Below are 13134 nucleotides of genomic sequence, written 5' to 3' on the forward strand. Positions count from 1 at the left end.
TTTTTTTGTTTGTTTTTTATAATGCTTTCTGGCATCTGAGTGCTGAATATTTCTACAATGCTTTTGATTTTAAAAATAAATTTTTTTCCCCCAGGGATTTGCAAATCATGCAAGAAGCCACCACCATTTATATTAACCAGTTTTTCTTTCTTAAAGGATTCACTCCTGAGTTAGCTCCATTTAAAGGATTTTCTTTAACTTTTTGTGTATTTCTTATGTATCTCTTCTGCACAGGGCCAATAATAAGAAGTGGACAATACAGTATTTGCTTCATTGTGTGGGGGAAAAAAACCTTTGTTAAATATATGGATGCAGACGACTTGATGAAGATCTTAATTTTGTTTTTGGTTTAAAATAGTGTTTTTTTTTTTTTTTGAAAATGTACAAAATATCTATCACTACTGATAGGAGGTTAATATTTCTGTGTAGAAATGAAAATTGGTTTGTTTTTAGTATTTAGTGTAGATGTACACATTCCAGCAAATGTATTTGCAACTATTATGTGGTCAATGCTTTGTGATATAAATGTACTTTTTCAATGTATACTTTCACTTTTAAAATGCCTGTTTTGTGCTTTACAATAAATGATATGAAACCTCCTGTGTCGGTAAGTTGGATATGTGGGTATTTAAAGGTTCATAATTTCTTAGCAATGATAAATTAAGATACATATACACAAATATATAAGCTTTCCCCATGAAATATTAATTGAGTTTTTAAACACTGGCATGTTTTTTCCCCCTTGCAGTATAGTAGTAGATTGGAGGATCTTTCCATTTATTGTATTTGGCTGTTTCAGCACAAGTAATCCTGATATCTTCATTTTTTTCCTTCTGTTTGATTAAAACCTGCATGTTTGTACAGTGATCTTTTGGCATACTTCCATTGCATTAACAGTGAAATTTCCTTTTATACATGACCACTGTTTCAGATCTGTACTGCTGCTATAACAGTTAACCTTTCTGTTCTTAATTTGATGATTACTTGATTTCCAAGACTGTTTCAGCATAACTAATTTTAAACAGTTTTCGGATAGTGAATATGAGTAGTTGAATAAGAAGTTTTTTCATGTAAAGAAGCTTTCAATGTATACAATATTAGTGTGTTTCTTTTTAAATTTAGGGTAGAAAAGTAGTATGCAAAAAGTATAGCTACATGCATCTGCCATTGAAACATTATTGGGGTATGGAAATGTTCAAGCTTTTTTCTTTTTTTTTTTTCTTTTTGCAGTATAGATAAGCTTTGTTTTGTAAATGCACAAGTCCAATCATTGAATCAACTTAATTTTTATGTACTTGAAATCACTTTATTACTCTATAACACTCATGCTGAAGTTCTGATATTTTGTTGAAATCCATTGTTTACTCTTTGCATATTTGTTGGCTCTTTGCATATTAATATATTAGACTACATGCAAATACAGTCTGTCTTGCCATTGTCTGTTGAAGTGCAGGTTTGATCCAGCCAGTATAGAACTAGCTCTGTAGGGGTGAGGAGGACTGTGCTGTGTATCATCCTTGATTGTGTTCCTTCAAGGAGCATTGCACTGTAAGTACATCAGAATGACAAATTGATGAACTGCAACAGTATCTTTTTGTCAATGTTCCACATAATGTAAATGCCATACTTTGTGTGAATATTATGTTGGAATACAGTGCTGATATCTTGGAAAACCATAACTGCTTCTTAATTTAATATAGAATAATACATAGATCTGTATTTTTTTTTAAGTGAGCTTAATGGGTAAGTATTTTTGATATGCTTTAGCTATAGCTAAAGAAAACTGATCATTAAATTGAATAGTATTACTCATTGGTGCTCCTAAAATATATTGCTTTTCAGTGTACAGTATGCATATCTTCTATATTAATATGAAAGACTTGAAATGTATCAGACAGAAGTGGTTTTCAGTTTGCAAATATTAAGCAATGTAGCAGTTTAACACCATTTCATGAATATAGTAGTTCTTTCATTGGTGGGGAGCACCAGTTGTTCTGAATATACTATTAAGGGAGATGTACAAGGAACATAAATGTTGAGATTACTTATAGGGTAGAAAATAGTTCAGTTCATTATAGATATTTTGAAATGTTTTTGATTGTTTTTATAGAACCTGGAGTGACTTCCCTTGCCCTTATTTAGATATGGATATATAGTTCTAGTTTGAAGTTTAATAGTTAAGGAGTTAGTTATGTGTTATCTTTAAGAGTAGGGCTATTGACATGAACAATTTCAGTATTTTGCATGATACTGTTTATAGATGACCTTTTAGGAAAGTGGTGCATTTATTAATTAAACTGAAGAAATAGTTCAGTTGGATTCAATATCATAACTCACAAATTGGAGGCTGTTGATTTTGATTCATTTAAGGTTTAAAATCTTTATTAATTGCAAACAGTGCAATTATTTATACTTCACAGTGCCTTCCCAGACCTTCCACCTTAGGTTCTGCTGCAAAAAGCAACAGGTAAGCACAACCTAAGGACATATATAAATAAATATTTCAGTACATTAATGTTGTCCCTGTGAGGTTTTTGTGGTTGTGTAATTCAAAAGCAATCTGCTACTGCTTCCCCAAAATGTATTTTGTTATTTATGCTACCATTTCAGTGGAAAGTCTGTAAGTTGTTCAAACAACTGTTTACATTTCTGGGTAATGGTTTTTGGGGTTTTTTTTTGGTTTCGGTTTTTGTTTTTTTTTATTAAAACAAAAAAGGAATGATGAGTAGATTGCTGCTGTAATTGAACTACATCCAAACTTTTTGTAATCTTTTCCCAACCATAGAAGGATTGTTCAAATTAAGAAAGGGCAGTTACATACTTTTCTAGATTTAGGGTATCACTTGGTTAGAAACTTTCAACAGCCTTCACAATCTTTTTAAGATTGACAGGACATTTTCTTTGCCCTCCAAAACTATGGAGTCTTTATTTTTTTTTTCTTGAAGTTTAATAATTCAGTAAGGACATTATGGGTCAGAGTTTTATTATGACTTTTTTTAGACCATTCAGTTTTCATAACTTTTATATACACTGAAAAAGGAAAAATTTATAAGGAATACTGGCAGTATGTTTTGATAAGGCATGTGCATCAGTGAAATGTTAACTGTATAGCAAATAACCTTTCATAATCTGTGTAGCAACCAGTATTTTTCTGATTTATAATACTTTAATAACTGACGCTGCATTTTATTTTTGCCAGTTTAAAATGTTTGTGTTCTTATAGATGATTTTAACTGGTACCTATTTTGAGTTAAGATGAATGTATTAAAGCAGCATCATACCAGTTTTGTTTATTCAATTTCTAAAATGTGCTGATCCTTTTAAAAACTTCCTGCTTATCTCTACAACAAAGAAAAATATTCAAAAATACTGCCTTCATTTTCACACACAGTGCTGAAGATGCTGCAAGCACCAAATCATAGCTCATAAAATCAGGTCCTGAGATAGTTACCCATAAAGAGGAATCCTTTGAGTGTATGCCATTGGTGAGCCGATGAGCATGGACCATAGAAGGGCTCAATGTAGAAGGTAAAATTGGCAAATCATAATTGAGAAATATGAAATGTATTCCCATACATAATATGGTATAGGGTGTAATGTACCTGCTTTTGATCACTTTTCATTTTAAAGTGCTATTCGCTTAATCTTAAATGTTCCATGAACTGTTAAGTTTTGTAAGTTAAGTAGTTACTGCACCACATTTATGTGTGTGTATGTGTGTATTGTTTTAATGGTCAATGATAGGTATGTTAAGACTGATAAATATAAAGGAGCTCTTTGAATCTTTTAAGAGCCTGTCAAGTTTTGGTTAGTTGCAGTTTGCATTTTTATAAAATACAGATGAATGCTAATAGATATTGGGGCATTGTTTCTATCTTCAAGAGTTTTTTATTCATTACCATAAGCCTTCACTGATACTGCATTTTTTTAAATGGCGCTAATTTTAACCTTGAAATAAATGGAAAGCAGAAAAGGTGAGCCAGTTGACTTGAATGCAATGGATGTTAGGAGTGGTAGAAACAATGTTTAGATTGAAATTGATTTATTTTACTTAGCACTTAAAAACTTGACAATGTGTTTTGTTTTTTAAAGATATTTTAGTGTGGTCATACGTAGAATTCTTATGGTTTGATGTTTCTTTTAGAAATGAAAAGTATACTTTTATTTTTAATTAATGAAAATGGTTTTAATACTAAAACAAGTGATTTAATACTAGTTGTTTATAAACATTGTAAAATATTTCCTTAGACAAATACCTTGGTAGTTAATTCATAAGGGTGGGGTTTGGGTAGGAGTAGCAGAGTACCTTAAGAGGGAAATAGGAATATATGCACAAATGATAACATTTGTTTGAATACTCTGCCAGGAAAACCAGTTCTATCTGCAGACATCTGTTGTCTAGAATAAGGATGTAGAAATGATCAATGAGGATGTCTTTTTATTTTCTGAAAATTCTGCCTCATTTAAAATGTATTTTAACAATACCTAAAGATGATTTTCACTCTGAAAATAACCTTATTTTTTGTTTAGTCACTTGAGTTTTCTTGCCACAGTATAAACTTCTGAGGGATTTTTTTAAATTGGTGCTTTTAAGAAGCAGATCCCAAGGTTTTATTTTCTTCAATGATAGCCCTATAGAAACTCTTAAATGTATTTGCGCATATATCTATATATTTTTTCTTATGCATGCTCGATGCATTTTCGTCCTGAGAAAAGTGTTCTCTACAGAAACTACCCGTGTGTAAAAAGAAGATTGGCTTAAAATGGCTACTGTGATGGGAACAGTGTCTTAGGGAGATGCAGCTTGGACTTGAGGTAAATTGAATACTTTACAAACTGTGGTTTAGAGTTTGCTTTAATGACATTGTATGTAAAAGGGCACATGATTGCTGTAATTTTGTATTGATTATGGTTTCTTCAATAAAAAAATAAATGTACATTGACAATTATTATAAAGGAGTGTTTTGTTTCTCAAATACTGAAAGCCTATTTTTTAATACAGAAGTTATTACTTTATTATGGATTTACATTGTAAAATAAAGTTGTCCTCCAGAAAACTAAAATACAAAACAACTTGGTAATAGAACAATTATTTACAGACCCAAAGACCAGATTTTAAAATTCAAGATTGTTCCTTTTTTTTTTTTTGCCTCAGATCTTAGGTGTTTTTTCCTACATAAACTACTGATACAAAGTTTTCTCACTAAAATATAATTTGTTCAGGCAAGAGCACAACATAAATTGGCTTTGTAAGCTTGAATATATATTACACACATTTGAAAAGTAATATTAATATTTTGTTCTTAACACTCAGAACCCTATTAGGTAGGTAGGCAGGCAGGCAGTGGTTTCCAGTAAATTTTCCCTAGTAATTGTTTTAAGAGTCTTTTGTTCTCCGTGCCCCCCCCCCCCTCCCCATCTGGTTCAGAAAGACATATATTCAGGAAAACTCAAGTTGATAGACTCCAAATTCATTAAGTCTGCTATTTCAGGCTAATTTTAGGTGTAAATAGCTCAAAAAATGACATTCTTCCATGCAAAATAATGTATTTTATTTGAGTTTTAAAACATAATTGCTGTGAACTTAGAATAATGGAGTAAAATTTCCACATTACCCCATTAAATACACATTAACTTCTACATAATATGGCGATGAATCTGGTGATCATTTGGAAAGGAAGAAGATATTCTTTAGATGGGCTTGTGTTTTGAAGACTATTATGAAAAGAAATAAAAAATCAACCCAATGGCACTTCTGGTTTCCATTTTTGGCCCCGCCACAGAAAACATGGATGTAGTAAGAAAGTGGGGGGAGGAGGGGTAGAGAGAAGAGAGTTCCAGGGAGAGGGAAGGGGAGCTAGTAGTCGTCAGCTAAAAAAGAGAAGAAGAAAAGTGATTTTTTTTAAAAGGAAAAAAATTTTAAATAGAATAAAAGTTCTAGATTAAATGATTAATTCTTACTTTCAATTGTAAGAATACAGGTACTAGCCGCAGAGCCCTTGTTGTTGACTGCTTTACACATATACTCCCCCTCATCTTCTGGGAAGGTTTCTGGTAAATAAAGGCAGTAAGTTTCTCCTCTTTCAATATATTGATAGTCTTCTCCATCCTGCAGTATTTCTCCTTCAAACCACCATGTGATTTCTGGTTTGGGTTCTCCTGTTACTTTAACAGTAAATCTAACGGGCTCACTGTCTACAACCGATGTGTTTTTTAGAGGCTTCTTGAACCATGGAGCTCCTGATCTCGTTTGCTCCTCATCTTCAGTAGTGGAGCCATTCATGATGCTACCACTGTCCTCCTCTTCTTCCTCTTCTCTTTTCTATATTAAAATAAGTGCATTCAAGTTGGCATTTAAAGTAGCATTTTCAGGACCATTGTTTAGTAATAGAATTTCATAGATAAGTGGGTTTTTGCTTCACAAAGAACATGTAAATATTACTACAACGTGTTCTTTATAAAACATTCCACTAACCTGAAACCTATTAAAAATTTTTTTGATCAAAATTTTAAGAGCATATTTGAAAAATAAAAGATACGTAAGCCTGGTACCTTCTGTAGTGCTGCATCAATTTCCTTTTGTTCAAACTGCATCCGTAATAACTTTTGTTCTTCAATTCTTCTTTGTTCTTCTTCTTCTCGTGCCTTAGCCATTTGTTCAAATCTAGCTTTCATATTCACTTTATGAGTAAATGGGGCCTCACTTTTTTTTGCAGGCTTGACATCGACATCTTCTTCCTTTATGAAAGTGGGCCAAGAATAAAAATTGCTTGTTTTCTGGACACCAACAAGAGCTAAAGCATTAATAGTTATGAAGTTTCATTTATAAGTACAAAAGAATTAACCATGTTTGGTTTAGATATTTGTGCTATACTTGGACATGGGGATTTTCACTATCTCCTAATTTGGGAAAGATGAAAGTTTTGGGAAACATTCTTCTGACAATTAGAACCCTTTTCTCCCAGTGTAAAGGTCATACAATAACACTGGAGTCCCCGTGTATTTGCTCAGCCAACTCTGCTAGCTGACAGTATTGAGTAGCAGAAAAGAGTGGGAATGTTATATATGGTAACAACTGTTAAAATACTCCCTTGTCACAATATTATCCATCACTCTTCACCATCTATAATGCAGAAAATGAAATTTCTGTTACTTCCTGCTTCATGATTTCCTTCCTCACCCTTTGTAGCTATAACTGTCCTGGGGATTAATTCCGTCCAGCAAAGTTTACTGATGGTGAAACGGCAGACAAGAATGTTAGCAGGCAGGATGCATAGGAAGACAACTGTTGAAAGAGGCAATGGCTGGAGTTGAAGTAGGTGGTTAGTCATCTATTTTAGGGTGTTTGTTGGAAAACATAAGGGGTTGAAGAGCAGAGTTTCAACTGTTAAAAGTGTTGGGTCTACAAAACTGGTGCTGATGAGATCACTGGTGACTTTAGGGCAGTTTTAATAGAGTGGGGCTATAGGTACCATTAATTCAGGGTTTCTAAAGTACTTTAGTTGACTCTGGGTTTCTATACTTAGACTTTTATGGTTCTGTCTGGAAATCTCACCATTTATATTTCATACTACTATGAGGAAACTGCTTCAGGATACCACATCCAACTAAAGGAAATTCTGAAACAAGCTCTGAAATAATTGCCTATATAAGAAAAATCTTGGTGCATGGATGTTTTGCATCAGTTTGAGATATTGTAGCTCAGTTCCAATGAATGTAGGAGAAGGAGTTGAATAGTTTTTCTTCTCTTGAATCAGATTTTTATTTAAATGTTGGCAATTCCTAAAACATCAGACACAACCAAATACTTAATGGGTAAATTCTACTACTCATGCCATTAACACAAATATTTCAGTTTGAAATGCCTGTTGAAAATGCCAGACTACAGTTAATTGCTCACGAATGATGTTGCTATGATTTTTTTTTTTATTACTAAAAAGGTTAAAAGATACTACAGTTTTATTTCATGATGCAGATAGGTGTCTGTATCACATGATACAGTTTCATTCTTTCCTTACCAAATGTTCAAAATACAGTGTTTCAGCGGGTAGGATAATTGCTATTATGACTGGATCCCTCCCAAGTTAACCTGCTTTCTGGATTTTAGGATAAAAAGTTTGCAAATTCCTGTTACTCCTTGAGCTACTTCAAACCTGCCTTTAGAAAATAGATTGAGAGAATTCCTCATAAACTGGGAGAAAGTTTACAGTCTTTGAATTATTAAATACGAGTGTTGCTTTTTCTTGAATCCTTGTAAAGGCAGGTTTAAAATGTTTCTGGGATATGAATCTACCAAGAGTCGTGATAAATGGAATGATTTTTGTTCTCTAGGTGCATTCTTAGGGTATTGATACCTACACCATATGAATATCGAAGCACAGTGAAGTTCCAGCAGTGAACTTGAGATAACAGTGAGCATTAGAAATGTTTTTGGAGTATGCCTTATTGGAAAACTAGAAAGCCAAACACCATAAGGCAATAAAAGCAATTTAAATTCCAAGTGACGAGACAGCCCAGGGGGCTCAACGGTTTAGTGCTGCCTTCGGCCCAGGGCCTGATTCTGGAGACTCAGGATCGCTGAGTCTCGGGCTCCCTGCATTGGAGCCTGCTTCTCCCTCTGCCTGTGTCTCTGGCTCACTCGCTCTCTCTCTCTTCTCTCATGAATAAATAAATCTTTAAGAAAGAAAAATAAATTTCAAGTGAGGGACACCTGAGTGGCTTACTGGTTGAGCGAGTTATCAGCCTTGGGTTCAGGGTGTGATCCCCGGGGTCCTGGGATCAAGTCCCTCATTGGGCTCCCTGCATGGAGCCTGCTTCTTCATCTGCCTGTGTCTCTGCCTCTCTGCCTCTCTCTCTCTCTCTCTCTCTCTCTCTCTCTCTCTCTCTCTCTGAATAAATAAATAAAATCATTTAAAAAAAGTAACCAAGTGACTGGTATAGATTAAGGGCTACAGATTGCTGGGGTGGAATTCTTTGATCAGGAGAGGGCTACGTGGATGAGGTAGACCTTGAAAGATGTCTGGAATAGAAGTAGAAGATACACTGAACATGGACATTTTTAAAGAAGAAACCAGATAATACCAGATTGCTGAGGGGGGAGGAAGTCCTCCAGAAGCTGATTCCACTCAATGCCCAAACTATGCTAACAAGTTTTGTGTTTTTTTAAAGGATTTTATTTATTCACAATAGAGACATGGGCAGAGGGAGGAGAAGCAGGCTCCATGCAGAGCCCAATGTGGGACTCGATCCCAGGACCCTGGGATCACACCCCAAGCTAAAGGCAGACGCTTAACCACTGAGTCACCCAGGTTGTCCCTGTGCTAACAAGGTTTTAAAAGTGATCTCAGTGACCTTTAAAGAGAGAGGATAGGAAGGATCACATCCTTCACAGTCTCATGGGTTCCAGGAGATCATGCAGGGAAGCAAGAGCATGCTGACAACTTTTCTTTACCTTTTGTGATATATTTTTCTGAACTGATCTTATGATCCGACCATTAAATGTTGATGTTCTCCAGTTTTATCATTGACCTTCCAACTATTAACTCTTTGATACTTTTTAAGATTGATTTATTTTAGAGAGTGGGGTAGGGGTGGAGGGAGAGAATCTCAAGCAGATTCCCAGCTGAGCACAGACCTCATGACCCTCAGATGATGACCTGAACTGAAACCAGATCATGACCTCAACTGAGACACCCAGCACCCCAGGCACCTAACTACTTTGATACATTTAAGTTCTATCCATAATAGTCACAATCTATAGTTCGAGCCTCTCCCTTGAATTCAGTACCTATGCTCCAGAATGCCTATATCTTATCCAAATATAGCTCAAACTTTATATGTACAAAACTATTCACCGACCTCCAGATCTCCTGCATTCTCTGTAGTATCATCCAGTTTCCCTGGTAATCTTGGAAGTAATGTTGGGCTGCTCAGTAACCACCTACCCATAAGCAGCCTGTTATCCAATTTAGTTAAAAGTTGGGTCCATTTCTCTCCCTGGGCCCTAACTTTATGCCTTATTCCTGTCTTTCAGTTCATTCTCCATGATCCCAGAATTCTTTAAAAATACAAGCTTTTTATTACTCTATCCAAAAACTAATTCTTAGCATTATTCCCAGATCATAGCCCTTGCAAGGTTCAAAACCCCCTATCATCCATTATGCTATGAACCATGCCTTTGAGCAAAATTTCCATTCCCCAGATATATTTTTACAACCTTCATACAAAGGTTGTAAAGAGAGTCCCATTCGTTCGACATTATTTCTCCTAAGTTCTATTCAACCTTCACACTTAGCTTACGTCATTTTCTCTGCCCTGTTAAACCTCTCCTAGGAATACTGACTCCATCCTATTTTTTAAAGATTTTCTTTATTCATTAGAGACACAAAGCGGCCAAGACCAAGACGTAGGCAGGAGAAGCAGGTTCTTGGTGGGGAGCCTAATGCCAGTTCACAACCTGAACCAAAGGCAGATGATCAATCACTGAGCCACCCAGGTGGCCCTTGACTCCATCCTATTTGATCCTGTAGCATTAAATATATAACTCCTATTTTATCACTCAATGCTGAAATTATTTTTCTATATTTCATCAGGCTGAACTTTTTGAGGGCATATTATATCACTTTCATGTACCCAAAACAACACAGGGCCCAACCTGGAAGATGTTAGCAATAGCATTTGCTTTAGGCAGTGACAAAATAGTTTATTTCCAACCAGTCCAGGCTCTTAAGTCCTCAAGGTTTAGCGTATGTCACACACAGTTCAAATGCATACCAACTTTGGGGCACCTGGGTGGCGCAGTTGGTTAAGCAACCAATTCTTGGTTTCATCTCAGGTCATGATCTCGGTTGTGGGGTCGAGCCCCACGTCGGGCTCTCCGCACTCAGCACTGAGTCTGCTTAGGTTTATCTCCCACCCCTGCCTCTCCTCCCACCTCTTGCTCAAAAATAAATCGTTTTTAAAAATGCATATCAACTGCGTTGATGAATATCTGATGTTCCACAGTATCTCCATTTGTCTAAAGTACCTATGCTTTCTCTTTCCTCCTGAGCTCTTTATTCCCATATTAACTATGTTCATGTATACCCATTTTAATTCCTTTCCCTCTCCTCGTCTCCACCACCATTCCCAAATCTTCTACATATTTTTTTTTTCCATTTGATCCCTAGTTCAAACCCTCATCAGGCCTTCTCTGACCATCCTGTACAAAATAGTACCCTACATCATTAATCTCCATAGCTTTTACTTACTACCCAATAGTTTTCCATCCTCTCTGTTAGATTCTAAACACTGTAGTGAACTACTGCTATAAACAGAGTGAACTACTTAATGTTCACTATAGGAGCAAGGACTGCAGGTTTATTTACCAATGTATGTAGTCCCAGTGTCCAAAATAGTCCCTGGAACCTAGTAGGCATTCAAATAACTTTTTAATGCCTGAATCTAAAACCATCTTCAGCTTCAGTATGATCTAGGTATAAAGGTGCCTATTTTATATCATCACTCCATGTTTTAAAAATCTCTTCAATGAGTAATAGTAAAGCAGAGTTCCTTAACATGGCATTTAAGACCTTCCAGGACCATCTCTTGCTAGCATCTTCATCATTATCTTCTGTTCTTACACGCTGCTTGCTTCAATAATAACGAACTGGTTACAGTTCCAAGAATTTGCATATAATTTCCTCATTCTTTTAACTCACAGCTTCCTCTGGAAGTCTGCCCAACTTCCCACACCTACTTTATTGGTTGAATATTTGATGAAAATTCATTGCTAGAAGAACATACGCTAAATGGTGTTAGGGATTACAGAATGGCAATTCAGGCAGAAAATATTTTCCAGATTCTATTTAAAGCAAGATTCATAATCATGGAACTAGACCTTAGGCTGGAAGGAACATTATAGGTCATCTAGTAACTGCCACCTTTTGAACATTTGGAGGTACTTCAAATTCATGTCATCTGAATTCTAATTTAGGCTCTGCCACTGAATTATTGGCATGACTTTGAGCAGATCATTAAGCTTTTACTGGCCTCATCCTTAAATAAGTATGAATAATCTCGAGTTTATTTTAACCTATAGGTACACTGGTTCTTATGATTCAAACTACTACTTGTGCCAAAAAATATTTTTAAACTATATAAACTATTTTTTTCCAGAGTGAACTACTTAATGTTCACTATAGGCTTTAATTCTAATAAAAGCCATTTTGCAACAATGCTGGAGTGAGAAAATCTTTCAGAGTCTCTTTAAGATCTTAATGTGCTTTTGCTCTTTGGCTCTCAGATTATTATATATAACATACCTATGGTTAACTAGAAGTACCAAAACTTATTTCAAAGTCAATGTTAGGGCTCCCTGGGTGGCTCAGCGGTTTGGTGCCTGCCTTTGGCCCAGGGCATGATCCTGGAGTCCTGGGATCAAGTCCCATATTGGGCTCCCTGCATGGAGGCTGCGTTTCCCTCTGCCTATGTTTCTGCCCGCAACCACCCCCCCCCCCAATGTCTCTCATGAATAAATAAATAAAATCTTTAAAAAAAAGTCAATGTTATATTTCTGTTAGATTCATCATAATTACCACAATTATTACATATAAAATAGTATACCTCATGAAAGTTTTCTGCTTCTCGCTCTTTAATTTCAAGGTCAATTGCTCTCCTTTTTGCTCGTTCTTCTTCTATCTTTTTCTGTATTTCTTTTTCAGACAATTGTCCAATCTTTTCAAACTTGCTTTTTAGATTTTTAGCTTGAATAGAGCCACTTCTTTTCAATTTGATTAATTCTTCATATTCCCTACTCAATTCAAAGGTTTCATGTTCTTCCTCTTCCTTCAAAAAAAGATTTTTATATATTAAATACCAGAAAATTAGTTTGTATAATAAACCATCCAGAAAGTGTTCATTTCTTATTTGAAGCCAAAAATAAAGCTTAAATAATAACCTCTCTTCCCTAAATACAATGTTGAAATTTACTGATTAAAAGAAACACTACAAATTTAAGACTTTAGGTAACATCTCATTTTAAAATATTATTTCATCATGAAATATGGCTCAAAACTTCATTAAACATTCCATTAACCTTCTAAAACTAAAATATGCAAATCAAATTAGCTTTTACTAGTAACTGTAGGAAAATCT

General features: G+C 35.1%; 2 protein-coding genes across 26 annotated transcripts in view; one reads left to right on the plus strand and one right to left on the minus strand.

Annotated features, from left to right (window-relative positions):
* The window catches only part of FUBP1 (far upstream element binding protein 1), a 34343-nt gene extending 29391 nt beyond the window's left edge, over nt 1-4952 (plus strand). For 11 of the 19 annotated variants that reach the window (XM_041746768.1, XM_041746769.1, XM_041746773.1 and 8 more), the window contains one exon: nt 1449-4952. In XM_041746768.1, coding sequence (XP_041602702.1) covers nt 1449-1487 — 39 coding nt within the window. In that variant the 3' untranslated portion in view covers nt 1488-4952. Of the gene's footprint in view, nt 1-234 lie in introns of all 19 variants that reach the window. The other 8 variants (XR_005986523.1, XR_005986522.1, XR_005986521.1 and 5 more) reach the window with 8 other exon arrangements.
* Nucleotides 4953-4989: 37 nt separating this feature from the next.
* NEXN (nexilin F-actin binding protein) overlaps nt 4990-13134 on the minus strand; it is a 50724-nt gene continuing 42579 nt past the window's right edge. For 5 of the 7 annotated variants that reach the window (XM_041746763.1, XM_041746767.1, XM_041746760.1 and 2 more), the window contains 4 exons: nt 12604-12825; nt 6553-6738; nt 5962-6322; nt 4990-5871 (listed from right to left, as the gene is read on the minus strand). In XM_041746763.1, the coding sequence (XP_041602697.1) occupies nt 5858-5871; nt 5962-6322; nt 6553-6738; nt 12604-12825 (783 nt within the window). In that variant the 3' untranslated portion in view covers nt 4990-5857. Of the gene's footprint in view, nt 6323-6552; nt 6739-12603; nt 12826-13134 lie in introns of all 7 variants that reach the window. The other 2 variants (XM_041746761.1, XM_041746765.1) reach the window with 1 other exon arrangement.

This window comes from Vulpes lagopus, chromosome 3 (assembly GCF_018345385.1).
Source record: "Vulpes lagopus strain Blue_001 chromosome 3, ASM1834538v1, whole genome shotgun sequence".
Taxonomy (NCBI): Eukaryota; Metazoa; Chordata; class Mammalia; order Carnivora; family Canidae; genus Vulpes; species Vulpes lagopus.